A 25,271-nucleotide genomic window follows, 5' to 3' on the forward strand; every position below is an offset into this window, starting at 1 on the left:
AAAATACTCACTTGAGACTTTATACCTCTTAATTCCTAAGTGAACAAGTAGCAAAGTCAAAGAGATGAGTGGACAGTGTTAAGATAGGATAAGGATGAAACATAAATGTGACAAGATTTGGCACGCTAAAACTCTCGTAAAATGGGATATGGATCTCTGACAGCTGCTGCACAAACAGGGAGGGCCAAACCAATCTGGAAAATTATTACCACTAAATTCTTAACGGATTTAGTCTTAACTAATGATACTAAGGTTCATTATTCAGGTTTTAAGAAGTGGTAAGCACAACGAAGAGAGCAACAAAGCCCCTGAACAATCATGGGTTTATGAACAGTGAAATGAAGAAAATAGTCACAAAAAAATAAATCGCATCCAACCGTTAGACATAATACATCTTCATCCAACTTGATCCATAAACTACATTTTACATCACCACATAACATGAGAAAGTGAGCAACCCTAGTCTTCATCTTCACCATCGTAGTATTCTTCATCATCGTTGCTGCTCCCGTAATAGTAGTCATATTCATCATCATCCTCTTCTTTGTCATATAGAAGCCCTTTTATACTCTTGGTCCTCATCTGCTCTTGAATTCGGTCTCTTATGACAGTTCCCTGTTGAAATTCCAATACGTATGATCAGAAGTGCAAATATAAACCACTCTCATTTGTGTGTGAGAGGTGCTAAATTTTTTTCTGCCTGGAAAACTGTAAGGGAATTGAACACCAGATAGAGACAAGAGGAGAAGAGCATGGGAGGGAGGAGGGATGGGAAAAGCAGCATAGAGATCTTACCATTTTGTGGCAACCCTCTTCAAACATCTCAAGGAAACCAGCAACCAATCTATCAGCATTCTCCACCCAAATATTTCGATGCTTTGCTACTGTTTGTATCTGCAACAAGTAGTCTTTTTAACATGTTTTGTGCTTGAAGACTAGAAATAGGTTTTACTGAGAAAGTGATGGTTCTTCAATGACGACAAGCATCCGTCTTATGTTTATTTCATTAACATACGAAAGAGCTAGCGGAACTGCTACCTACTGCTCCATTTTTGGTAACACTGAGCTACAAAATACATAGTGAGAATAATCATGGAGAAGAAAGAGCTTTCTTTACTCGGAAACCTAGCATATAAGATGAAAAGTAGCTTCATCTATCATAGTTTAGCACTCACTCTTCAGATAATTGCAACTTCCACCATCTCCACCACCCAAATTCTACAAGGTGATAAACTATTACGAATTGAAAATTAATACTACACCCCTTCCAATTTCCCCGATCATTGTACATTCCAATTTGAATTAGTAATTTTGTGTCCCAACTCTAAACAGTCCTTACCAACTTATGCATCTGATCATATATGTATTATCTATACCAACAAATAATATAAAAGAACGGGGTTTGGATGCGTTGGCAGTTCATTCCAATTTATGTGAAGGCATTTGACTAAAGGAAGCTTGAAGTTAATATTTTTGTTAAAAAGAAAAGATTTTTGAAACTTGTGGTCTAAAATAAGCTATAGAAATTTACGTGGCTATACATCATTTCATTACGGATAAAATGGGAAGTTTGAAGTAAAATTTTACTAAATCTAAAAAAATGTTATTCTTTTCGGGACCAACTAAAAAGGAAAGAGTGTGACATGGAGGGAGTAGTAATTAGTAGAATAGTAAGAGGAAAATTTACCCAGAAGGTAGTACACATTGCAACACAACATTAACCATAATCGGATGCAAGCTCAATGATAGAAATAAATATATATACTATCCCTATTAAAAAAATATGTACTTATATACTATCAACCGAGCCGCATCATAATGGGGAAGCAAACCACAAAAGCTCATGAACACTTCATTACAGGTTAAGAAAATTACTTATACTAATTAAAAGCTCCAGGCTTCTCAACAAATGAAACCAAACCAGTGTTGCATTAAACAAAAAGAACCATCCACCTACTAAAAACAAACAATTCGGTCAGCAAAGATATCTACTTATGCATCTAAAAGTGGTTAGACATCACCCTACTCATAAGAAATAGCAACTAAAAGCACAAGCAATGATCCAGGCTAATATAGCTAATATGAAAATGTGGATAGCTATTGTATTTGTATCAAAAAGTTCCTATGCATGACATAATACGAATGCTTCATCTCCTTGGGGACAAACTTGACCTTATGAAAATGTTGTCAGCTTAAAATATAAAGGATCTAATAATACGAGAACCTACAAGAACATGTCAGTTGTACAGCGATGATAAAAGATTAGAACACCTAACACTGACATATAATGTTGATATTCCATAATAGGATGTGTTAAACCAAGTCGCCTACACTTCATAATATTCACCACCACCACAACAACAATATACCCAGTATAGTCCCACAAGTGGGGTCTGGGGAGGGTAGGGTGTATGCAAATCTCAGCCCTACTGCCTACCTTTGTGGGGTAGAGAGGCAATTCAATTGTATCCTCGAATTCAACCTTACCTTATATACCATATTGTTTCCTGTGCTACCCCTTCATTGCTCAAAGTGTCATTTGCACAATATTCCTATGTGTTCTAAATGCCTTCTATGTGGAGAGAAAATGAAACAAAGAGCCACCTATTATTTATCCATTGCAAAGTTACCAGTACCCTGAGGCAGCTCTTTAGTCTTACCGAATATGAAAGGGATCAAATGGATAATGAATGAAACGTATAGCCAACTATTTATCCATTGCAAAGTTACCAGTACTCTGTGGCAGCTCTTACCGAGTATGAAAGGGGTCAGATGGATACTGAATGAAACAAGTAGCCACCTACTTATCCATTGTAAAGTTACCAGTAATCTGTAAGCTCTTACTGAGTATGCAAAGCCTCAAATGGATAATGCCTAAGAAAACTGCTGAGTTGTTCACATGCTGGAATAATCCAGACAATTTTGTAAGGCAGAAGAGATGGTGGAGAATTATTCCTACATGCGTCTGGTGGACAATAGGAAGGAAAAGGAATGCGTGGTGTTTTGAAGATGCAGGCACTCAACAGAAGACTAAAAATATATTGTATATATTTTTGTTTCATTTTTGGTGTAAGGAGGCCTAGCAGAAGATATAGAGATTCTGTAGTTGACATTATTGGGTCATTGTAACTAGTTAAGGAATCGGTTTATGTTTTTTTGGGGTTCCTGTAACTATGTTTCTCTTATATACTCTTTTGGTTATATAAAATATGGTTACCTCTTTAAAAAAAAATTTGCACAAACGATAGAGGACACAGATCTTAATATCCTTTTCCCTTGCTTTTTCCAAATAATTGCCAAACTATATTCAAAACCACATATTCTATGGAGATTGGAGACTCTTCTAACAAGCTTGTATTCGAAATAGAGAAATGAAAAGCAGTCAAATAATTAAAGAGTATACCTTCTCTTCCACTTTCTCTTGTTGTTTCTTTACTCTCTCATGCAACTTTTTCAAACCCCTGTTCACTCTCAGTCTTTTTTCCTAAAAGAGGCAATAATGAAGTTAATACCTGGCAAAGCAAATAATGAAACAAAATGTAATCTTTGACTGTGTGCTATTGATTCTACTATTATTAGTGCGGAATAAAGCTAATGCTAGCAGAAAGTCTACATCATCCAATTAGCACACTTTTTCTTTCATTGCATTTGCAAAATAAGAAAACTTCTTTCCTGAGAAAGGTAAGGTATTATTACATCACCCAATCAAACACTAAAGAGTATACCTTCACATAGCTCAGACCAAGATCCGTTCTTGAATATCCTCGGTCCAAATTGCGCATCACATATTCATTGTAGTCTTTTACAATCCTCATTATTAAATCTGAAGTAGATATTCCATCAGTCCGCTTGGTCTCCAAGAACTTACCAATGGATTTAACCTAATAACACAGGTTTTAAAAATATTCACATTACACATGGCTTCACAGCAAGCATTAAAGAGTGAATATCAAACTAGATATCTTACACTGATTAATAAAGGATAAAAAATGAGCAAATAAAGACCGACTTTCATACAGCATGTTAAAAAGATGAACAAGTTGCAAATCACCCTGGTTTATGCACACAAAAACATTGTACAGACACAAACTAAATTGTTTAACAGAAACATCAAATGAATAAGGTAAAAGTCGCGTATGATAAACTGAAGTTCATTTTGGACTTACATACTCGTAAACGTCATTTCCAGCTCCACTTGCATCCGCATAACTGACGTGTACAGATAAGAAGACGAAAAATTAAAAGAAAAAATATATATGAACTCAAAATGAAACACAACACAAACAAATAAAACAAAGCAAATCACACAACGGGGGAAGACCTTAAATTAGTTATGTAAAGCTAATTCCATCTTAAAGTAAAATAATGAATAAGTCAGATAAGGCATATCAAAAGCTGGTCTAAATATAGTTCCAAGGAAACAGGGACCGTTATGCAAATCAACAGAAGTAAAAATTTTATGGGCCGTTTTGCCTTACGGAAGAGCGTCATGTGCCACATAGTCAATCCGATGTTTCTCAATGAACTCTGGGGTAACAACCCAAGGCGCATCTGGAATAACTTCATCAACCCATCTGCATCAATGCATACACAATTAACCTAATTGAAAACGCACCATAACAAAATTGAAGATAAAGGCAGATATCAACCATTAGAAGCTACAATATTAGAACCATCATAAGCAACATTTTTTTTTCAAAAGAAAGGTAACAGGCTTGTACTGATAATAAAATCAGCACCTGGCAAGTGCTGATAACTGTATGTACAACTCAAAAAGAGAAAAAGAAGAGAAACCTCATGTAACAGTTACTTGCAAGCCACCTATTAAATCCATCCGGTCTCATACATAATCCAAAAATTCCTGTTTACACCAAAAATAAAGCAAAGAAAGACGATTCATCTTGATCTTCTAAATATAACTGCTTTTGTCTTCAAAATATTTTGAGTTCCTTTCTGTCTCTGTCTTTCTCACCATTTCTTCTACCAATCTGTTTATCAGCCATAGGCCACAAAAACTAAGCTAATCCTAAAGAGCTAGTGAAGTTCAAAAAATTAATAGGACAATTTACAGGGGAGAGATTCTGCCAACTATACAACCATAAAAGACCTTGAGCCTTGAGAAAATAAGTAGGAGTTGAAATCCCATCAAAACATCTACAATTCTTTTCTGTCCAGACACATCAAAAGATACAGGCAGGAATCATCTGCGATGGACTTATCAACTTCCGAATTAGACCAGCATTCATAGGCCTCTTTTACGTTTTGTGGCATAACCCATTTGAGACCAAAAATAGAGAAAAACGTGCCCCAAATATCTGTGACGATTGTGCAGTGTAGCAAAAGAAGTCTATTGGAATCTAATTTATTTAGGCATATGAAGCATCTACTCTCTGAATTTTCCTTCTGTAGAGTTTATCCTGTGCAAGGCATGCTTCATGTAAAGCTGTCCAGCTAAAACATATGATCTTGAGACGAGCTTTAATTTCCAGATATATTTCCAGAGCCATCTATCAATTATCTCATTGTAGGAGAGCAGAGGTGAGAAAAGCCTTCCTTCACTGAATAGGGACCATCCTTCCATTTTAGGTTGTCAATAATACATGACTTGACAACAGTGTTCTAATTTAAGCCATAACTCTATAAGGTGAGGCAGTTCCCAGTCTTAAATATTCCTCCTGAACTGTATTTGCCTGCAGTTATTTTGCCAATTCTGAGAGATGGTGGAGTTATGTTCTGAGCTATCTGATACAAGCTTGGAAAGTCATTCTTTAGGGTAGACCCCCCTAACCATTTGTCTTCCCAAATTTAATGTTGGTACACTTACCAATTTAAAATAAGAACTTAGGGAAAATTTACACCATAACTTTCTGATACTTTTCCAGAGTCCAACACCATGAGGTCTTCTTGAAAGATTGGTGCACCAAGGGCATTGATAACCATGTATTGCCATTGAAGCCTCCATCCACAAAGAGCTCTCCTCCTTGCAATACCCCCATAACCATTTCATAAGCATACATTTATTGTAAATGCTAAATTCCTAGTGCCTAGACCATATGTAGTGTATACTTTAGCCTTTCTTTAATAAACTAGATGGCCGAATGGTATATATTGGTAACTATCCCATATTCTTAACCTATTAATATCTGGATAACCTCTGGATTAGAGTTAATAATGAAGGTATCGTTGAAGCATCCAGTAAGACACTTAGAGAAAAAAGAGTCAAGCTCGCCTACTCTGTAGGCTCCAACCATATTAGAAAAGTTTCTTGCGATCTATGGACCCAGAACTGGCCATTGAGCGATTTCTGCAGCATCAATATATGAGTTTGAACTAGCCAAATTTAATCTTGAATCAATGTGATTCCCCAAAAATTTAATGATTTTGTGTGCAATGTAGTCCCAACACAATGGCCTCCCCTTTTACTTTGTAATATAGCTAACAACGTCTTTTACTTTTCTACCTTCTGTAAATATCGCATCTTCTTGATGCCTTCTATGAAATTCATTATCTTATAAAAAAAATGATCTTCACACATGCTATATTACTCTCATCCTTGTTTCTCTTAATTCTCACAACAACAAGCATTTTTTATACAAAATATCTAGAACTGACCTCAACTATTCATCTCATTGGCAACCGAAAGGAAAATGAACAGACAACTACAATCATTTTAAAAATCAAAGTTACCATCAATATACACAATATAAGAAACATCTACATGAAAACAGAAGTTCATATATTTGAGAATGTATTCTGAAGACATCAGACAACTGAATGAATCTCACCCCAGAAATTAGAGATACTCGATCATTTCACTATTACTAAAGAAGAAAGATCATTTCATTATGATCTGACAGAAAAAAACATTAAACTTAAAACAGAATTGACAACCCCATAAAACCAACCTGCAGTGGCGCAAAGATTCATATCGCTCCTTTTCATTCATAACAGTTTTTCCCTTGAATTTGTGAGTAATTTCATCATTGCAGCATCCAACAAGAAGCTGAGCGTTAGGCAATCTACATTTAGGCAATGAATAATTCAGTTTTAAGTAAAAGTATGTTCAATTTCACAAATTCTTCATGGCTCTACAATCATACTACTAAAAATATTCCACTAACAATTAAAAACAACAACTTAGACAAACACCTATTTCGTTTTCTTCTTTTCCCGACAGCTATATACTGTATCTTCACAATCAAAACACAGGTATCGTTAAGTTTTCTCACCTAGGCTTACCTAGATGAGAAGAAATCAACCAGATTTCTCATTGGATCCCTCTCACAACCACAAAAATTTATTTTTCACAATAAAAGTTAATTAATAATTCCAGAATCATATAGAGGAGAAGACATACAGTTTCTTAGCTTGTTCGAGGGCGCGAGCATGTCCGAAGTGAAAGAGATCGTAGATGCCATCGGCGTAAATACGAGCCGGCCGATCTGTTGGCGGTGGATTCGGTGGGATCGGCTTCAACCGTCGCTGCGGCTGTGGTGGTGGTTCTAATTGTGGATCTTCTCCTCCTCCATTCTCCATTACTATATTATCAGCCCTTCTCTCTCTGTGCTGCTGTTCTCCAAATGCTAACGCCTACATTGTAAAAAAAAAAAAAAAGTCTTATTTAACCTCTTTTGTTTCTTCTCCACCCAACACACAAAACACGGATACCGACTACTACTCCCTGGGAATGAATAATTGAAAAAAGCTTCGTGGTTTGTGGGGGTCCTAGTTTATTTTTACACGAGGCGTAATGGGTGGGCACCTCATACGTCAAAATCCAAATTTATCAAAGCTTTGTTCTAAATAAAGGTTTAGAAGGAAGATAATGTGATTTAAGTTTGCTAACAAGGAAGAAATTTGGGAGCATGTGATTTAAACAAGAGATTCGAATCATAAGACACTCAAATCTTATATCAAAACAGTTCCAGTCTATGAGAAGCAGAGGTACTACACAAGTTTGCAAAAGCTACAACATTTTCAAAATAAATGAAATATCAACAGAACAAATGCAAACTGAAACAAATCTAAATGGATTCAACACACAAAACGCAGGTGGAACAATATAAAAGGGGAAGAAAGAAATGAAGGTAATTAAAGAGAAACGTGTCATTCTCACCGGGCAATCAGTGCCATGGAAGATGATAAAGGAGCCGATGCAGATCCCAATATCCGTTTCTTACCTGTGAGCTAAGAACAAAGAAGAAGAATATGCACAAACAAGTTTCTGGACAAAACAGAGAAAATGACATAAATGGTAGCTAAACTATCAAGTAGCTTTAAAATAGTCCTTTTAACTATATACTTGACGGATATAGTCCTTTAATTATCCACTCTTTTGTCAAGTTTGATTTCTATCCACTTTTTATATCCACCGTTAACAAACGCCGTCATTCAATACTCTCTCTGTTGATTTTCTTTTCCCCTCCTCTTTTCTTCATTGTGAGACGCTAAAGTCAAGAAAACCCTAGAATCTAGATTTTGGCGCAGTTTCTATGCTAATTTTTGTGTAGTTTGGTGCTGATTTTTGGTGGGTGGGTGCTGCTGTTTGTGTAGTTTGGTGACGTTTTTGGAGCTATGTTTTGTGCAACTTGGTGACGTTTTTGGAGTTGTGTTTTGTGCAGTTTGGTGCTGATTTTTTGGTGGTTTGATGTTGCTGTCTAGTGTTGTGGTATATATAGTTTGGTGTTGATTTTGCAGTTTTCTGCTGATTGGGTGTTTTGGTGCTGCAATTCGATTGAAGTTTGATAGCTGCTATTTATTTTTTATTTTGTAGTTAAAGCTATTTTCTGCATTAAAACTATTGAAAATAGAGCACTATAGTGCAATTTAGTTGCTGATTGTTGAACTTTTCTGCAATTTTATGCAGTTTCATTGATATAATGACCGATTATTAACATGAAAATATAATCATATTTTTTGCTCACAATATTTTCTCAATTGTGTTGGTTACTTTGCATTTTGCTTTAACTCGCATCAAATAACAATCAACGACATAATTGCATACAATGAAGAAAAGAATTGAAAAAAAGAAGAAGTGAGGAAATAGTGAGATAATAGACAAAGGAAATGACAAAAAAGAAAGTCCATGGAGAAGAATTGGAAAAAGGAAAGTGAGGAAACAATGAGATAATGGAGAAAAAGAGGTGGAAAAACGAAAGGAGATAGAATTCAATCATGTATGTTAAAGGTGTTTGTTAACACTTTTTATAAAAAATGATATAGACCAAACTTGATAAAAGGGTGGATAGTTAAAGGACTATATCTATCACGTATATAGTTAAAGAATCATTTCAAACTTATTATGATAATTTAGGGATAATTTATGTCATTTTCTCAAAAAGTTTTCATAAAAGATAGCCAAAAGTTGATTTTTCTTCTCACTATATAAGATTTCTTTTAAAGTAAAATATACCAAATATATATTTATCAAATTTCGATTATTATTATTATTTTAATAAACGAGTAAAAAAATACTACTTTATAAAATTCTCAAAGAGGTTCTATACCTTTATATATTAGCTCTCATAAACCCTAATTTGGAGCCACCCCTTTGTTCTTAAACCCTAAAACTGTGAAGAGAGCTCCAATGGATTCTGTAAGCAATAATGAGATTGGGAATTCAGCAAGCTATGGAAAAAATCCATCAAAGATCAAATTTCAGTATGAGGATGATGATGAACAAGTAGTACAAGATGAAACTGTTACGGAAAGCTCGAATCTTGAAGTGGATGAAGATATCTCCATGTGTGACCCCACCACCGCTGCCGCCGTGGATGACTCGATGGTCGGCGGTGATAAGACCAGCGCTGACTATTATTTCGACTCATACTCACATTTTGGTCAGTGATTTGTACCATGTGTATGTTTCGATTTATTTGAATTTTAGCTAAAATTTACTTAAATTGAGCTTCTGTAAGTTGTAAAATCTCCTTTTTCTTATTCATGGGAAGCTTTAGAGTAGAAAGGAGAAAGACCCAAGTGTTGTTTTTTCCTGTTCTTTTCCAAAAAAAAACTGATTTGGGTAATTTATATCTGTTGAGTTTTTTTTTTGAACATGGTAATGTTGTATATCTGTTGAGTTTTTTGCATAAAGTATTTATTTGGGAACTTCATTACTTATAAAACTCTATTGTTATGCTTATTTTCTTTGTTGGAGATTAAAATGTAGTCGAAGAGTCCTTGTAATGTAAAAAAAATAAAATCGGTAGACCTGTAGTACTGGCTTAACTTTCAAATTTATTACTTTTATGCATCTTGCTTTATATGAAGTTACTTATGGAAGCTAATTATCTGCCTTTGTTTTGTTGATGCTATTGCAGGTATTCACGAAGTAAGTATCCATCTTTGTTTGTATTGTTTTTCTTGTTTGGTATCTCTTCTTGATACAGTTTTGTTTAAAGATGATTTGTTTTGCGTTGTTCTAATTGTTAATTTTTATTTGGTAACAGGAGATGTTGAAGGATGTAGTAAGAACTAAGACTTACCAAAATGTAATCTATAAAAATTCCTTTCTTTTCAAGGATAAAGTGGTCCTTGATGTGGGAGCTGGGACAGGAATTCTGTCACTCTTTTGTGCTAAAGTTGGTGCCAAACATGTTTATGCGGTATGCATTTCACTTGTTCCATGTTCTCGTTTTATTCTTCCATTTTATGTAGTTTCTTGTTCTTTCATGATTGGTCCATGATTGCTATCTTGTGGTGGCTGTTTTGGTGTGCACACATTATGATGCTTTACATTGTGGTTCTTGTGAAGATATTGCAAAGGACTTTAGAATGTAAATTGATTTGAAAGCTATGTGGAACTGGCAGTTGTCTTTGCAATATCATCAAATATGGCTGAACTTTTACTATTTAATTTTCAGATCGAATGCTCCAGTATGGCTGACATGGCACAAGAAATTGTTAAACTCAATGGATTTTCTGATGGTGAGAAGATGCTATCACTCATGTACTTTGTGACAGGTATTCTGGTGTGTGTGCTTTACTGAGTCTGTTCTCTTTCTATCTCAGTTATAACGGTTATCAAGGGAAAGGTAGAGGAGATTGACCTACCCGTTCCACAAGTGGATATAATAATCTCCGAGTGGATGGGATACTTTCTTCTGTACGAGAACATGTTAGATACAGTCTTGTATGCTCGCGACAAGTGGCTGGTAAGTTACTTTACTTGTGATGATGTAAAATTTGTCTCTTGGATTAATGATGATATCAGTTCTTCAGAATCGATTTTCTGTGCAAGCAACGAGATTGCGTATGCATGAATATGGATGAAGAGAAAGCACAGATGCATAGAGATTAGATTTTGAGTGCTTTTTATGGATGAAAGAAATTGTGTGTAGCACAATAGATACTTATCCATAAAAGAAAATGTATGTAGTCATTGGAAGACACCATGAAGGGGACCAAAGACTGTTGGCTTAGTGTTTTAATGAGTTAACCCCTGAATTTAGTAAAACACTAAAACTGACTGCAGGTTGAACTACTTATTGTAAAGAAGCTACCTGTGGAATATTGTTTCCAATTATATGTTTACCATTGGTTCCAGTAAATGATGCTACCCAGTACAAACTATGGATAAACATCCCCAAAGAGGCCTTATTTAATATTTATCTTCTCAATGCATGGGCGTCATTTTTTTTCCTAGCCGCTTTTGAATTCTGGTTTTCCTGCTTGGTGCCTAAGCTTGTTTATTAAATTAAGAAGCTAATTTGACTATCTATTGCCGGAATAGTATGAATAGTTTTGGATGTTGATGAGAGGTTGAAGTTTTTTCCTCGACTTTTTGATTATACTTGATGGGTCTACTATATGTTGTGGATTAGAATTTAGACCTTTAAAGGGGAAATGGAAATGATGCCACAAAGTAAAAGGTCTGAGCAGGAGGAAGTGTTGGTAGTAATGAAATATGTGTGGAATGAGGAAGAGGGCCCCTGTCCTTATCCAAGCTATGATATTGTGACTGTCGCAACCTCTTCTACATTAATTAGACTATGCTTATTATTGAAGCTTGGTCACGGGTTTAAATAAGGCGTGATTACATTCTATCATTGAATGCTAATCTAGATTTTGCCCCGACATTTTGTTCCCACAGGTGAAACATATTTCATCTATCATCACATTCACTTGCAGTGATCAAACCTTCTTGCTGATCCTCCTCCCTGCCACCTTAAGCCCCTTAATCTCATCTGGAAAAAGGAACAAGTCAACAAAAGCAAAGAAAATAATGTGTGATTGACGTCTGCGTGTGTTTGGTTGAATGTATTTGTATAGCAGATATTAATAGAGTGCTTATGTGGTGATTTATATCCTATTACAGCTGTGAAGTGTGCTAACTTTTATCAATTAAGTCAGCTATTGGGAAGATGAATATGAAAATATGGCTTCTTTAGAAAATGAGAATGAGTACGTGTAGTTAGTGTGTGGTTTACCCTGAGGATTGCCATATCGTTGTTTTTGGGAGATATTGCAGGTTGGTCAAGATTAGCTCAGCAAAATTATGCCAAATGCCTGGCTTTGCTTTCTGTGCTCACTTGTCTTGAAGTTTTTCGTTCTTGGTTGATGGATAAGAAAGAGTTTTTTCCTAATCCTGTCCTCTTTCTTTCCCATTGCAGGTAAGGGATGGTCTTGTTCTGCCGGATAAAGCTTCTCTTTGTTTGACAGCTATTGAAGATGCTGATTACAAAGAAGATAAGATTGAATGTAAGTTTATTCCTCCTTCATGTTTTTGTTTTATACTTGATGGATTTTGATATTTTCTGTTTAGTTATGTACTTTGAATGTATTTTCTTGTGGCATCAAACATCTTCCGTTTTTCTCTTTTGTTAATTTTGGCCTCCGTGTTCTACTGCAGTTTGGAATAGTGTGTACGGTTTCGACATGAGCTGCATACGAAAGCAAGCTATGATGGAACCTATTGTTGACACAGTAGATCAGAATCAGATTGTTACAAACTGCCAGTTACTGAAGGTAATCAAGTCTAGTTTATACGTAGTTGCCTTGGGATTTACTGAATAGTCGTACAATGCGTGATTTGTCTTTTACTTCACTGACAATGGATGCTTCCCTTCAGACGATGGACATTTCTAAGATGACTTCTGGGGATGCTTCCTTCACAGCTCCATTTAAGCTCATTGCAGAACGTGACGATTACATCCATGCCCTTGTAGCATACTTCGATGTCTCTTTCACTAAGTGTCACAAGTTGTTGGGCTTCTCAACAGGTCCGCACTTTGGTCTTTGCATTTGCTTTTAATTTTGACATTAGCCTTTGCAGTATTCTCCTTCCTTGAAGTTTTTTCCATATATTATTTGTTTCTGCTGTGTTATTTTTCCTTATTCGAAGGGTCTGAGGTGTTTAGATTGGTCACTTTGTAGTTCTCCTTTTTTACGTTTTTGGGAAGAGTATGTAGGATTCAGAAGAGTTCTTGCAAAGACCTGAACAATCTATGCAATAGAATATTATGAGCTCTCTTTTTTCCTTCTCGGGAACTGGGATAAGAATGTTTGACCCCCTCCCCAAATAAACGAGCTCATGTAGCTTCGTCGTTTCTGACCATGAAAAAAATAATGATATGCAGGGCCCAAATCTCGAAGCACACATTGGAAGCAAACAGTTCTCTACCTGGAAGATGTGATAACTGTTTGCCAAGGGGAAGCTGTAGTTGGAAGCATGACTGTGGCTCCTAACAAGAAAAATCCTCGAGATGTCGATATAATGCTCAAATACTCCGTAAATGGTAAACACTGCCGCGTTTCAAGAACTCAGTATTATCGGATGAGATGATGCATTCAAGTTGAAAATGACAGATGAGTGAATTCCTGGGTTGTCAGCGCCTTTCGGGATATAATATACAGGAACTGATAACATTTCTACCTGCTTCCCAAAGGCAATCAATGGGTAAATGTATTCTCTGTTTATTTTCCCCATCAAACTGTATTATTTTTCTTTCTATTTGCTTAGTTATACAACTAAGAAATTCATTTGTTGCATTATCTGATGCTTGAGGCCAAAGAGGCTATTGTAACTTATATTTTTTTTTATTATTATAAAATGATGTTCCTTGTTTATGATACTCTAGTTAAGCTCATTTAAGTCCTAGTTAATTTTTTCCTGTTCACATTTGGTGTTTGGTATTCGTATTAGAATTCAATTAAATTTGAATTCATGCACATTTCGAAGACCAACACACATGAAATATGTGAAATTTTGAATTTCTATTTCGCGACATTGAAACGCTGTAAAAAGAGATCGTTAATGGAAGTCATGAATATTGGTCACAACTCACAAGGCCTTAATACATGTGAAATATGAGATAATCTTGAATTCATGTTTTTACGACCTAGAAACACCCCAAAGAAGGTATTGTCGGTCCTGGAAAAATAATGAATATCGTTCACTAGGTCATTTTGAATGATTGCTCAATATTTGGGGTCAAATGAAGTAGGGTAATCCTATTCTGAAAAATTCATGGAATAATACACACAAAAAGCTATGATAATCCTGCATTTGTGATTTGTGATCCCGAAACTTCAAAAATGTGATGTCACTCATATAGAGATAGTGTATATCATTCACTAGGTCTTCACAAATGAAACCACAAAATTTGGGATAAAATGGACTATGTTGGACATATTTCAAAAAAATTATGGACATTTACACATGAAAAGCTGAGTGTTCTGAATTTGTTCTTTTGACCACGAAACCAAAAAAGTGATGTTTGTCCTGCAAAGGCAAAGAGTGTCATTCAATAAGTCGTCACAAATAGACTTACAAAATTTGAGGTCAAATGAAGTCTCGACTAGTCATATTTCAAAAAATTCATGGACTAATAATATACACGAAAAATTGAGATAAACTTAAATTCTTATTTTGGGACCCGAAAACTCTAATAAAGCGATATATGTAATTGAAAAACAATGAATATTGCTAGAGGTCAAACAAAGTCGATGAAACATATTTCAGAAAATTCATAGATTAATATATCTGAAAAAAGGGTAATTTTGAATTCCTATTTGTGATCCCAAAACTTAGAAGAGATCTTCTATATGGATTTCATTCATCATACATTCTATTATTTTTCCCTAAACTAATTCTTTCAAAATTAAACTAAAATCAGAATTACTTTTAATCTAAAACAAAAGGAACTTTTGGACCTTAAATTTTAGGTACCAGAGAATATTAGCTGGAAAAAAAGAAAAGAAAGAAGCATTACAACTTACAATTTAATATGCAAACTTTCAATTAATTAAAACAAGAATAAAATAAAATACAAACATTTAGAGGGAATCAAATCTTTTTATCAACACAGAATGACAGAAGTTCCCTTTCATGAGGTCCACTATGTTAGTTTAATTAAGTAGGCATTTGGTTATAATATTTGGGATTTAAATTTTAAATTTTAATTTAAAATAAACATTTTATTTATGAAATCAATACAAAATTTTAACTTTAATTTAAATAATAATTTTATATTTCAAATTCTTCTAAAAGTAGGATTTAATTTTTTTTTTACAATGTAAACTTGACTTGTATTATATTTCATAAAGAAAAGACTCATGTTTGATGTGAATAAATTATTTGTACCATGTGAACATATTATATTAAATAATAGTTAATTATTACTAGTGTTGATTTTTTGTATATATGAATTTTTGTAAAATTATATGTATCTGAAACCTTGTAATATCATGTAATAACAAATATATTTTTATGAAAGGAAGATGGAGATATGTGATTTATTAATACAATGTATTAAGATATTCTCATATCTTGTTTATAAACTGTAATTTGTTTATTTGGTAAAACTATATAAAAATTGAGGAAGTTTTGATGGTTTCTACAAATTGTGGACTTTCGTATGGAAAAAAATAAATACAACTTTGAAATTCAAATTACACATCGAAACAAAATTTCAAATCAAACTAATCCTAAAAAAGCAATTCCATCATACCTTATTATAGAATTGGAAACATATTTAGATGCCCACTTTAATTTCTTTTTTCTTATACATTACGTACTATTTTGGAAAAGAATATAATCAACATGTATAGGTTAAAGTATAAAAAGGAATTATGCTACTACTTAAACCAAATCAAGTAATTAAATTTAATTTGATTCTTTTTGCTATAAAGGGCTAATTGTTAGGGATTAGAAAAGAATAATTCTATATAAATTTGCATAAAATAATTATAATATTGATTGAAGGTTCATTGTGACAAATCTAAAATGTTGTTGATAGGTTACACAAACACAGTAACTTTTATTAAGAATTTTTATTTAAAAAATTACTTGTGAACTGAATCACTATCATATATTGACTTGAATTCGCCATAGGAACCTATACACTTTGAATTTTGAATTCGTCTCTAGAGATTCGTATGACTAACAAAATATTGAACAACGTATAAGAAAATAGTTCATATTATATTTACAAATTAGTTAAAAATTATTTACACAATTATTTTTACTAAACAATTATAGATATATTTTGATAATTATAAATACTAATCTAATAAAATTGAGATTAAATTGCTAATCATAAATTAAAGTTTATTGAATTATTGTCAATCATAACTTAATGCAATATGTAGTTGGTCATATTAAATAATACTCATAATAAATCATACGACAATATATAAATATATTAGTCAAACAGCAGCAAGTTTCATCAATTGGCTGTTTCTTTAGCAGCCAAAATCAATTTTGGCCTACAGAAGTAAAGACTCCATTAAAATCTTGAATTTGCCTTCTTTATTGAACTTTTTTCCTTCTTGGGGTTGTTCGAGATTTGTGTGGAGAGAAGGAGAGACCCAATTAGTCTCTCCTTTCTCAATTTTGTGTATTTTTCAAAAGGGGTTTTCTTGTTTTTTTCAATGGCAAAACAAAGAGATGAAAGGGGGGAGAAGAGGGTGGTTTGGGATGGGGTTATAGAAGGGATGCCTTTGTTTGCTAAAGAATTAATAGCTGGTGGTGTAGCTGGTGGTTTTGCTAAGTCTGCAGTTGCACCTCTTGAACGTATCAAGATCTTGTTTCAGGTATTGTTGTTTTTTTGTTGAGTTTATGGTTCAATTTTGCTTCATGGGGTTGAAAGTTTTAAACTTTTACGATTTTGGATGAGTTTGATGATGATTTTGTAGTGAATTTGTTTTTTTTAGAGTGTTTTATGTTAAATGAGACAATTTTGGTTGATGCATTGATCTTGGAGGATGGTTAACAATTGCATTTTTCTCAAAATATGATCTTTGTTGATGTTCTTGAGAGGTCTTGGCTTCTCCAGTCTTGTTGTTTTCGTTTTTCGAGCTGCTTTGTAATGGTTTCACTTGAGCTGAGAGTCTATCGGAAACAACCTTCTCTACCTCCAAGGTAGGGGTAAGGTCTGCGGACACTCTATCTTGGCTATGTTGCTGTTGCATTGATTGTGGAGGATGATTAACACTTGAATGGAACTAATTGCATTTTTCTCAGAATTTGATCTTGCTTGATGTTCTTCACTCCTGTTGTTTTCGTTTTTCGAGATGGTTTGTAATGTTTTTACATGAGGTGAGGGTCTATCGAAAACAACATTCTCTACCTCCCAAGGTAGGGGTAAGGTCTGCTGACACTCACTCTATCATGGCTATGTTGTTGTTGTTGCATTGATCGTGGAGGATGATTAACACTTGAATGGAACTAATTGCATTTTTCTCAGAATTTGATCTTGCTTGATGTTCTTGAGAGAAGTCAGAATTTACCCTTTATGATTTTTATTGTTGTTTACAGTTTGAATTATAGGATGAACTCAGGGGCTTAAGTTAGCTCTCTTTGATGAGAGCATCCACCAATCTTTGTTGTAAAATACTGTGACTTGTATTACAACATTTTTGCATTTCCATGAGGTGCCTGAGGTGGTTCAAATCTGTGTGCCTGGACCTTTCACGACACATTGTTTACCTGTGAATATATATTTTGCTCGTAGAATCGATTCGAACCAAGCTGAAAAAAGTCATCCTTGTATCTGTTATTAGTAAAGCGCTAACGCTCTATCTATAATTAGGTGCACTTTCTTGATCGAGAGCGTTGTTTTCTGATTGCAGCTAGGCATCTCTTTTCTTTCTCCAAGTTAACTTCCTCACTTGTTTGTCCTTTAGATGCTTACAAAGTGATTGCTAAGTTGTGTATATCAAACAAAAAACTGAAGTTTCATATAAGCATCTTAATTAAATTGGGATTAGGGTGTAGTTAATCAATATTTCTTATTTAAAATGCCTGTAATCAGTAATGTATTTCATTAGATCTGTTAGAGCACAAAGAGAAGGGAAACAGATGCTTGATATATTCCATGATCTATTCATGAGTGGAACTTATGGATGAAAATGATTCTTCTTGCATTATCAGAATCATGAAGGACCTCAAAAGGCATATTGTTTAACAGTTGGTGCTCTTGAATATTAAAAAGTGAAATGTGCTATGAATAGCAAGTATGAATTTGTGAATCTAGAAAAAGTTGAGTTCCTTATGTTTGATTTTCTTTTCCTTAGACCAGACAAGCTGAATATCGGAGTTTGGGGCTGATAGGATCCTTTACAAAGATTGCCAAGACAGAAGGAACTCTTGGTTTTTTCAGGTGCAAAATGCAACATTCTCCCTTCGATTTTAACTGTTCAGATGAGTTCGTCTATAAGTTTACATGTATTTTTGGTGGAACTCTTCTTCAGGGGAAATGGAGCTAGTGTTGCTCGCATTGTCCCTTATGCAGCACTGCACTACATGGCCTATGAAGAGTATCGCCGCTGGATTATAGATGGAATTCCTGGAGTGGGGAAAGGTCCCATTCTTGATCTCGTTGCAGGATCGTTTGCTGGTGGAACTGCTGTACTCTTTACTTATCCACTTGATTTGGTTCGAACTAAATTGGCTTACCAGGTGAGAAACATAACGACATACTCTAAAAGCTCTTTGTCCGTCACTCTATCATCGAACATCCTCTAGCTCCAAATTCTTTCTAGCTTTGTTAGTCTAATGAATATGAATTTATTTCACTTTACTGCTCTGTGAACAATTGAAGACTGATTCACATATGATCAGCTAGGTAGTTGGATCCCAAAAGTTGAATATACAAGGGATTGTTACTGGTGAACAAGTTTACAAGGGAATAAAGGATTGTTTTTCGAAGACATACAAGGAAGCTGGAATAAAGGGCCTGTACCGTGGAGTTGGTATGAAATGTTTTGCCTTGCGATACTTGTATTTACTGTTAGTTTGCAGCTCTTCTTACGTAATGTGCATGCTGCATTCCAGCTCCGTCACTCTATGGAATCTTTCCTTATGCTGGGCTGAAATTTTACTTCTATGAGACAATGAAGAGCCATGTCCCTAAGGAGCGGAAGAATGATATCACGATAAAACTAGCATGTGGATCTGTAGCAGGACTTCTAGGACAAACTTTCACTTATCCTCTAGATGTTGTTAGGAGGCAAATGCAGGTAATTTAGTGAGAGTGTATAGTTGGTTAACTATTCTTGTGACAAACTTGCAGTTAGAATGACAGAGTACACGAACATTTCAGGTCCAGAGACTCTCAGCATCTAACAGCCACGAAATGAAAGGAACAGCAGATACTCTTGTTATGATTTTGCGGACACATGGATGGAAACAACTATTTTCCGGGCTTAGCCTCAACTATCTGAAGGTAAGAAACAAACTACACATCGACTGGCCTTTATTGCCTTTTGTATCTATCATGTTAACTGATCACTATGCTATGTTTGAACATTAGGTTGTACCATCTGTTGCAATTGGGTTTACTGTTTACGATTTGATGAAAGCATACCTGAGAGTACCATCACGAGATGATGCTGTTGTAGAAGTCGTCACTAGTAACAGAGATGGTCAACCATCCACCCTGCACTCCTAACAATCTTCTTCAGGCTCAGCGATTGTCAAGTTCAAATTCGGGACATCCTGAGAGCTGCTAAAGTTTGTAAATTTTCATTCTTTAATATAGGCATAATTCTTCTTTACAATAAGTTGTTACCAGAGAGCTATCAGATGGTATTGCCTTAATCCCAAACTAGTTGGGGTTGGCTATGAATCCTTTGGTATTAATTCATCTATATACGAGGTTGCACTGCAAAAATGTATATTAACAACAACTTGCTGTAAACTAATGCCTCATTCTGGCGTCTTATACATTGATTGACAAGTACGGGCGAGTAGCACATATTTGTGTGTTCAAGTGTCTGTTCTTAAGCAGATCTGAATTCTCGATGAAATTCTTTAGTTCTCATCGATAATAAAACGTGTTCCATATGCAAAGGCAATGCATAGAAGTGGAGAAATCAGACATTGCAAGTATTTTCTCCAGCAGAATCATATACTAATGTACAGTCTGATATCTTTCTATAAACAGGTTTCAAGGCCATTCAAACACCAATTGGTTACATGTAGTGAACTCTACTGTGAATAAATATTACTCAATTCCAGGAACACTATACTTTTTATTCATCCATACTGGATGTCTTCAACTTTCACAGTATGCAAAGTACAGAAAAGCAGAAGGATAATCTTTTAGAGTAGATAGATAAAAGATATTTTCGTTATAGACTGTCAGCAGCAGTAAGACCAAACCTCTGTCATCTCGTTTATGTTCTGAGACGACGACTTCTTAGTTCATTTGGCAAATGTATCATACATGATATGCAAGTCATATGATGTAATCAGACCATCCAGATATGAAAGATGTATGGTCCATACTCTCTCCGGGACATTCCTCATGCTTAGTTGGCTGTTCTTTCCCTCCCACCAACCTAGCTGGATTTCCAACTGCAGTTGTTCGTGGTGGCACGTCAATTAGAACCACTGATCCAGCGCCAATCTTGGCTCCCTCACCAATATTTATGTTGCCTAATATCGTGGCACCTGCACCTATGAGCACTCCATCACCAATCTTAGGGTGTCGGTCACCACCAAACTTACCAGTTCCTCCTAAGGTTACATGGTGAAGAATCGACACATTGTTTCCAATAACTGCAGTTTCACCAACAACCACTCCAGTTGCATGATCAAAGAGGATGCCTTTTCCGATTCTGGCAGCTGGATGAATGTCAACAGCAAAAACATCAGAGATTCGGGATTGAAGTGCAAGTGCAAGTGGCCTTCGGGATTGAGTCCAAAGTTTGTGAGCTACTCGATGTGCCTGAAAATAAAACATTAAATTGTTAATACCTAATACTACCATTTGAAGAGAGAGTCGATATGATATGAAGTGAAAAGTAAGCCCCTTGACTTACTATTGAAACACAGGCAATCTGTAAATATGCAATTTCCATGAGATGCTAATAGCTACTCATTTTATTGAAATAAAAAAGCATCTCACAGTTGTTAACCAAAGGAAACCATACTTTTTCCTTCTCAATTTAGAATATGGTGAACTGTCCAAATGCATCTGTAAAGTTATTTCATTGTCAGCGGAGAGCCAATACAACACATGATAGCTAATGAACATTGTGTAACAGAAAAGGAAAGATCAATTGCATACATTCATTTGCATCTGCGTATATAGGTGTGTTCGGGCCTTTTGAGACATATAAACAAGAAAACCCAGGGGTACGATGTTTCATTAGCTGCTTATCTTAAAATGGATTGGGATAGAAAAGAAAAAACAAGGAATGGTAGAGATCACCTAACTGGCAACATTTTATCTTTGTACTACTTTCAAACCGTACCTACCACCCAGATACTAGAGACTACTGAGCAAACTATATCACAGTCCTTGGCTCCATTGCAGCACACACTTTCACCATTTTAACCCGTTCAGCCATGACATAATTATTCACAAATAGTAGTTTGGCTGTGAAGTCTCGGCTATAGAGTGAAGTCTTATTTGAACAATAAATAAAATCTTGTAGTAGTGGTTTGAAAGTTTATTAGAAGCAAGGCTCTTCAAGTGTTCAACTTCTACTCACAAAGTCACAGCATTCACAAACTTTTTTTTTCCAAATGTATTTCATGTCCAAACATAAACGTTAACTTCCACAAACTTTTTCCAACTTCAACTTCAAATACTCTCTTTTTAACTTCAACACAATTGTTATCCAAACGCTTACCAAGTATACATCCAAAGAAAGATCTAATTCCACTATCTTGCTGAAATAATATTTTAACAAATGTGCCTATTGTTATAACATAGAAATATAGTACCAACTATGTCTTGAACACTGTCAAATCCCAAAGTGAAAAGGTCATATTATCAGTCTCACATTCAATTGATTGGCATCTGCCATATACTTCTAACATCCTGTGTCAATCTTTTGTTTGGTATAACTTCCAAGGAAACAATTGGAACATTTGAGTCTTCCTCGATGAAGACTCAATTCAACCAGGGGTGGAGCTAGGGTGCTGCAAGGGCATTCATCACCGAAAAGGTGAAAACTTACATAGTATGCACAAGGTCGAAACTTTTTTGTATGCATATAATATTACTACAGGTATAAATAGTAGATATTTCTCTTCTTGTACGTCAAGCCGATGGTCTATTGGAAATAGACTCTCAACCCTGCAAAGGTAGGATACGATCTTGCGTTTGCATATATCTTGCCCTTCCCAGACCCCAGAAGTGGAATTACACTAGGTATGTTGTTGTTCTATATATAGGAGTAGTTATTGAATCCCTTAGGCCTTTTCGTGTATTTACTCTCTATATTTTGAATTCCCTTGTCGAAAATCCTGGCTCCCGCACTTCAATCATCAATTTTTCATACAAATCCCCCCCAAAACTCATCTTTTCATACTCTAAAGTTCCCATCTTTCCAGAAAATTTTAACATAAGTCCCCAGTTTTCCTATTTTTTCATGAAGAGACAATTTCACAGTATCACAATATACTAAAAATAAATGTTATTAGTTACTAATTTATCGTATTATTAACTATAGTCATTTCCTGAAACATAAATTTATTATATTCAAACAGTAATATGGTAAAATTGGCATTCCATTTATTGCATACTGAATAAGTAAAATAGGCATAATGAGTAGTTACAACTTACAAACCTGACAAGCAAGGAAGCCTTTGTAATTAAGCAAACAATGAGAGAAGGAAACACAGGCCGGGTCACGGTAGCGAGCGGCGAGTAGGTCAGCGGATGCGGCGGCGCGTAGATCAGGATCACTGGAGAAATTATTGAGGAACAGATCGTAGAGAAGAGTAGATAGAAGCGTTGAAGAACAAAGCTTGTTCCCCAAATGAAAAGAGAGTGAACGTTCAAGCGAAGAGTGAGATAGTATAGTTGAGTACAAATAGCTTGCTAATGCTGGCTCAGCTTCAGCGTCCCGCCGAGCTTCTGCTTTGATCTGTGTCCATAACCAGATAGCTTCTTCCGCCGTGTCCGTCGGTGGATGTGGCGCCGTCGGCGAGGCGTTACGGTGTTCTTCGGCTGGCATATCGGAATACGGCGTCGTTTTGATGGCGGAGTCCGTGAGGTTTTATTTTCTCCAATTTTTAAGGGAGCATTTATGGAAAAAGTAGTAAGGCATAGACAGACGACACGTGTCAAATTTCTAGAAGGCTAAAAGGAAGAGTTAATCAAACAAAGAGTACTACTTACTAAATCATACCGTTGCGGTCTAGAGAGAGTGGTGTGTACGAAATCTTATTCTGGCTTTATGAAATTAGAAAAATTATTTGCTGATAAATTTCGAATGAAAGTAAATTATATCAAAATCAATAAGAAGAGAAATATAATAACGAAGCAACCATATTAAATAAAAAACAATAGCAATAGAAACAATACGATAATCAAGGCAAGAAAAAAAATATTTCATCTATTCAACAATACTTGTCCACTATTGATTTTGCACACTTCTTAAAAAATTATATAGAGGGGTAATTTTATTATATCAGTCTTTGAATATAATAAATTGTATATCTTGAAAAATATATATAACGGGGAAATGACTATAATTAATGATAAGGATAAATTAGGAACTAAGTATAAAATTATCTATTGATTTTATAAAGTGAATAAGTATTGTTAGATATCCAAAATAATATAGTGGATAATAATTATTGGACGGAGGGAGTATGTAATAATAAAATCGAAGCATAAGATAATAACAACAGAAATGACAATATAAAGGTGAATTCTATATTGTTTTTTACTATGTGTAAAGATAAAGTCGCTTAATAATTACTCGTTTCATTTTATGATTTTAAAAAATAATAATTATTCTAATATGCTTAAGATTATAATTTTTTTTTGAGACTCTCACAGAATTCGCATTTGCCATTCTTTAAATATATCTAAGTTTTATTTTATGTGATCATAATAAATATATTATTATTATATTCTTTAGATGTGAATGAAATAAATTAACTTATATATAAATTATAATAGCTCATAACTTATCTTATAGATATAAATTACATTACATTAATTCGATACGAGGAATTCGATTATAATATTTGATTTCTTGAATTTGTAGTGCATGTTACGTTTGGTTTTTGACTAGTTGTCTTGTTAATAACTTAGCGGTCTTTGGCCTCTACTTACTTTTAGTTTAAAAAAATCAAATTATTTAAATCTCATTATTTTATGTTTTTATTTTTATTTTATATTTATATCTTTTCATGGAGAAAGAATCTAGATAGGATACGATTTTGAATATTTATCAACATTAGGTGTTTATAATGAACAAATGGATGCATAATATATATTTAAATATATATCATTATTATTTAATTACTTAATTATAATAAATCAAATAGATTTGATGTAAATAGTGTGTGCAAATAAATTTCTACCAAACACTATTGTTAGACACCATATGTAATAGATTTGATGTAAATATGTGCAAATAAATCAAATAGTTACTAAGTGGATTCTTTAAATTTTATAATATTTTTTGGATTGATCACTCAACTAATAGTTATTAATTCAAAAAGTCGTCTTTGGATTTTCTTTGTGATATCTTAATTAATGTATTTTCAGCTAGAAGTATGAATCACTTGTTTCTCATACGGTGTCTAATAATAGTGTTTGATTGAATTTTTTTTTTATGCTTCCCACAAATCAATACCCTTTTGGTCATTTCTTTATTCAAACTTTATCACATTAAAAATTGACTTAAATCGAATTGTAAAGATGCTCTTTTAGTCTCATACGTTTTTATACCTCTTTTGACATCGATCTTGACATTGACCATTATCTATGCGTTAGTTTCAATCTGGACTAACAAATCTTTTATATTTTGGGCGGTGACCAATAATGATGCTTGCCTTGCATCTTCATTTTATATTT

The 25,271-nt window shown here is 34.5% G+C and overlaps 4 protein-coding genes across 4 annotated transcripts; 2 read left to right on the forward strand and 2 right to left on the reverse strand.

The window, feature by feature from the left end:
• Positions 1–382: 382 nt before the first annotated feature.
• Positions 383–8,167, reverse strand: LOC125811673 (choline-phosphate cytidylyltransferase 1-like). Its single transcript, XM_049491198.1, has 9 exons — positions 8,117–8,167; positions 7,358–7,590; positions 6,906–7,019; positions 4,479–4,574; positions 4,167–4,209; positions 3,726–3,881; positions 3,404–3,484; positions 796–894; positions 383–615 (listed from the first exon to the last, which is right to left on the reverse strand). The coding sequence occupies exons 2-9, from the start codon at positions 7,534–7,536 to the stop codon at positions 460–462; spliced, it is 924 nt and encodes a 307-aa protein (XP_049347155.1). The 5' UTR covers positions 7,537–7,590; positions 8,117–8,167; the 3' UTR covers positions 383–459.
• Positions 8,168–9,482: 1,315 nt separating this feature from the next.
• LOC125811686 (protein arginine N-methyltransferase 1.1-like) lies at positions 9,483–14,075 on the forward strand. Its single transcript, XM_049491215.1, has 9 exons — positions 9,483–9,839; positions 10,320–10,330; positions 10,449–10,604; positions 10,863–10,926; positions 11,011–11,153; positions 12,612–12,699; positions 12,851–12,966; positions 13,070–13,220; positions 13,578–14,075. The coding sequence occupies exons 1-9, from the start codon at positions 9,587–9,589 to the stop codon at positions 13,781–13,783; spliced, it is 1,188 nt and encodes a 395-aa protein (XP_049347172.1). The 5' UTR covers positions 9,483–9,586; the 3' UTR covers positions 13,784–14,075.
• Positions 14,076–16,650: 2,575 nt separating this feature from the next.
• Positions 16,651–20,210, forward strand: LOC125811442 (mitochondrial carrier protein CoAc2). Its single transcript, XM_049490934.1, has 7 exons — positions 16,651–17,034; positions 18,517–18,602; positions 18,694–18,901; positions 19,068–19,194; positions 19,277–19,461; positions 19,545–19,667; positions 19,755–20,210. Exons 1-7 carry the CDS (start codon positions 16,873–16,875, stop codon positions 19,890–19,892), a joined length of 1,029 nt encoding a protein of 342 aa, XP_049346891.1. The 5' UTR covers positions 16,651–16,872; the 3' UTR covers positions 19,893–20,210.
• Positions 20,211–20,386: 176 nt separating this feature from the next.
• On the reverse strand, positions 20,387–23,454 carry LOC125811443 (serine acetyltransferase 5). Its single transcript, XM_049490935.1, has 2 exons — positions 23,026–23,454; positions 20,387–21,173 (listed from the first exon to the last, which is right to left on the reverse strand). The coding sequence occupies exons 1-2, from the start codon at positions 23,413–23,415 to the stop codon at positions 20,682–20,684; spliced, it is 882 nt and encodes a 293-aa protein (XP_049346892.1). The 5' UTR covers positions 23,416–23,454; the 3' UTR covers positions 20,387–20,681.
• Positions 23,455–25,271: the final 1,817 nt, after the last annotated feature.

Source organism: Solanum verrucosum, unplaced genomic scaffold (assembly GCF_900185275.1).
Source record: "Solanum verrucosum unplaced genomic scaffold, falcon-dt-bn FXZP01000238.1, whole genome shotgun sequence".
Taxonomy (NCBI): Eukaryota; Viridiplantae; Streptophyta; class Magnoliopsida; order Solanales; family Solanaceae; genus Solanum; species Solanum verrucosum.

Coding starts and splice junctions, on each gene's coding strand:
- LOC125811673 (XM_049491198.1), bottom strand. CDS start 7,536: ATGGAGAATGGAGGAGGAGAAGATCCACAATTAGAACCACCACCACAG. Junction 3,882..4,166: donor GAAATGACGTTTACGAGTAT/GTAAGTCCAAAA, acceptor CTGTGTTATTAG/GTTAAATCCATTGGTAAGTT. Junction 895..3,403: donor AAGAGAAAGTGGAAGAGAAG/GTATACTCTTTA, acceptor TACTTGTTGCAG/ATACAAACAGTAGCAAAGCA.
- LOC125811686 (XM_049491215.1), top strand. CDS start 9,587: ATGGATTCTGTAAGCAATAATGAGATTGGGAATTCAGCAAGCTATGGA. Junction 10,927..11,010: donor ACTCAATGGATTTTCTGATG/GTGAGAAGATGC, acceptor TTTCTATCTCAG/TTATAACGGTTATCAAGGGA. Junction 11,154..12,611: donor ATGCTCGCGACAAGTGGCTG/GTAAGTTACTTT, acceptor TTCCCATTGCAG/GTAAGGGATGGTCTTGTTCT.
- LOC125811442 (XM_049490934.1), top strand. CDS start 16,873: ATGGCAAAACAAAGAGATGAAAGGGGGGAGAAGAGGGTGGTTTGGGAT. Junction 19,195..19,276: donor GGGCCTGTACCGTGGAGTTG/GTATGAAATGTT, acceptor GCTGCATTCCAG/CTCCGTCACTCTATGGAATC. Junction 19,668..19,754: donor TTAGCCTCAACTATCTGAAG/GTAAGAAACAAA, acceptor TTTGAACATTAG/GTTGTACCATCTGTTGCAAT.
- LOC125811443 (XM_049490935.1), bottom strand. CDS start 23,415: ATGCCAGCCGAAGAACACCGTAACGCCTCGCCGACGGCGCCACATCCA. Junction 21,174..23,025: donor AAGGCTTCCTTGCTTGTCAG/GTTTGTAAGTTG, acceptor TTTTATTTTCAG/GCACATCGAGTAGCTCACAA.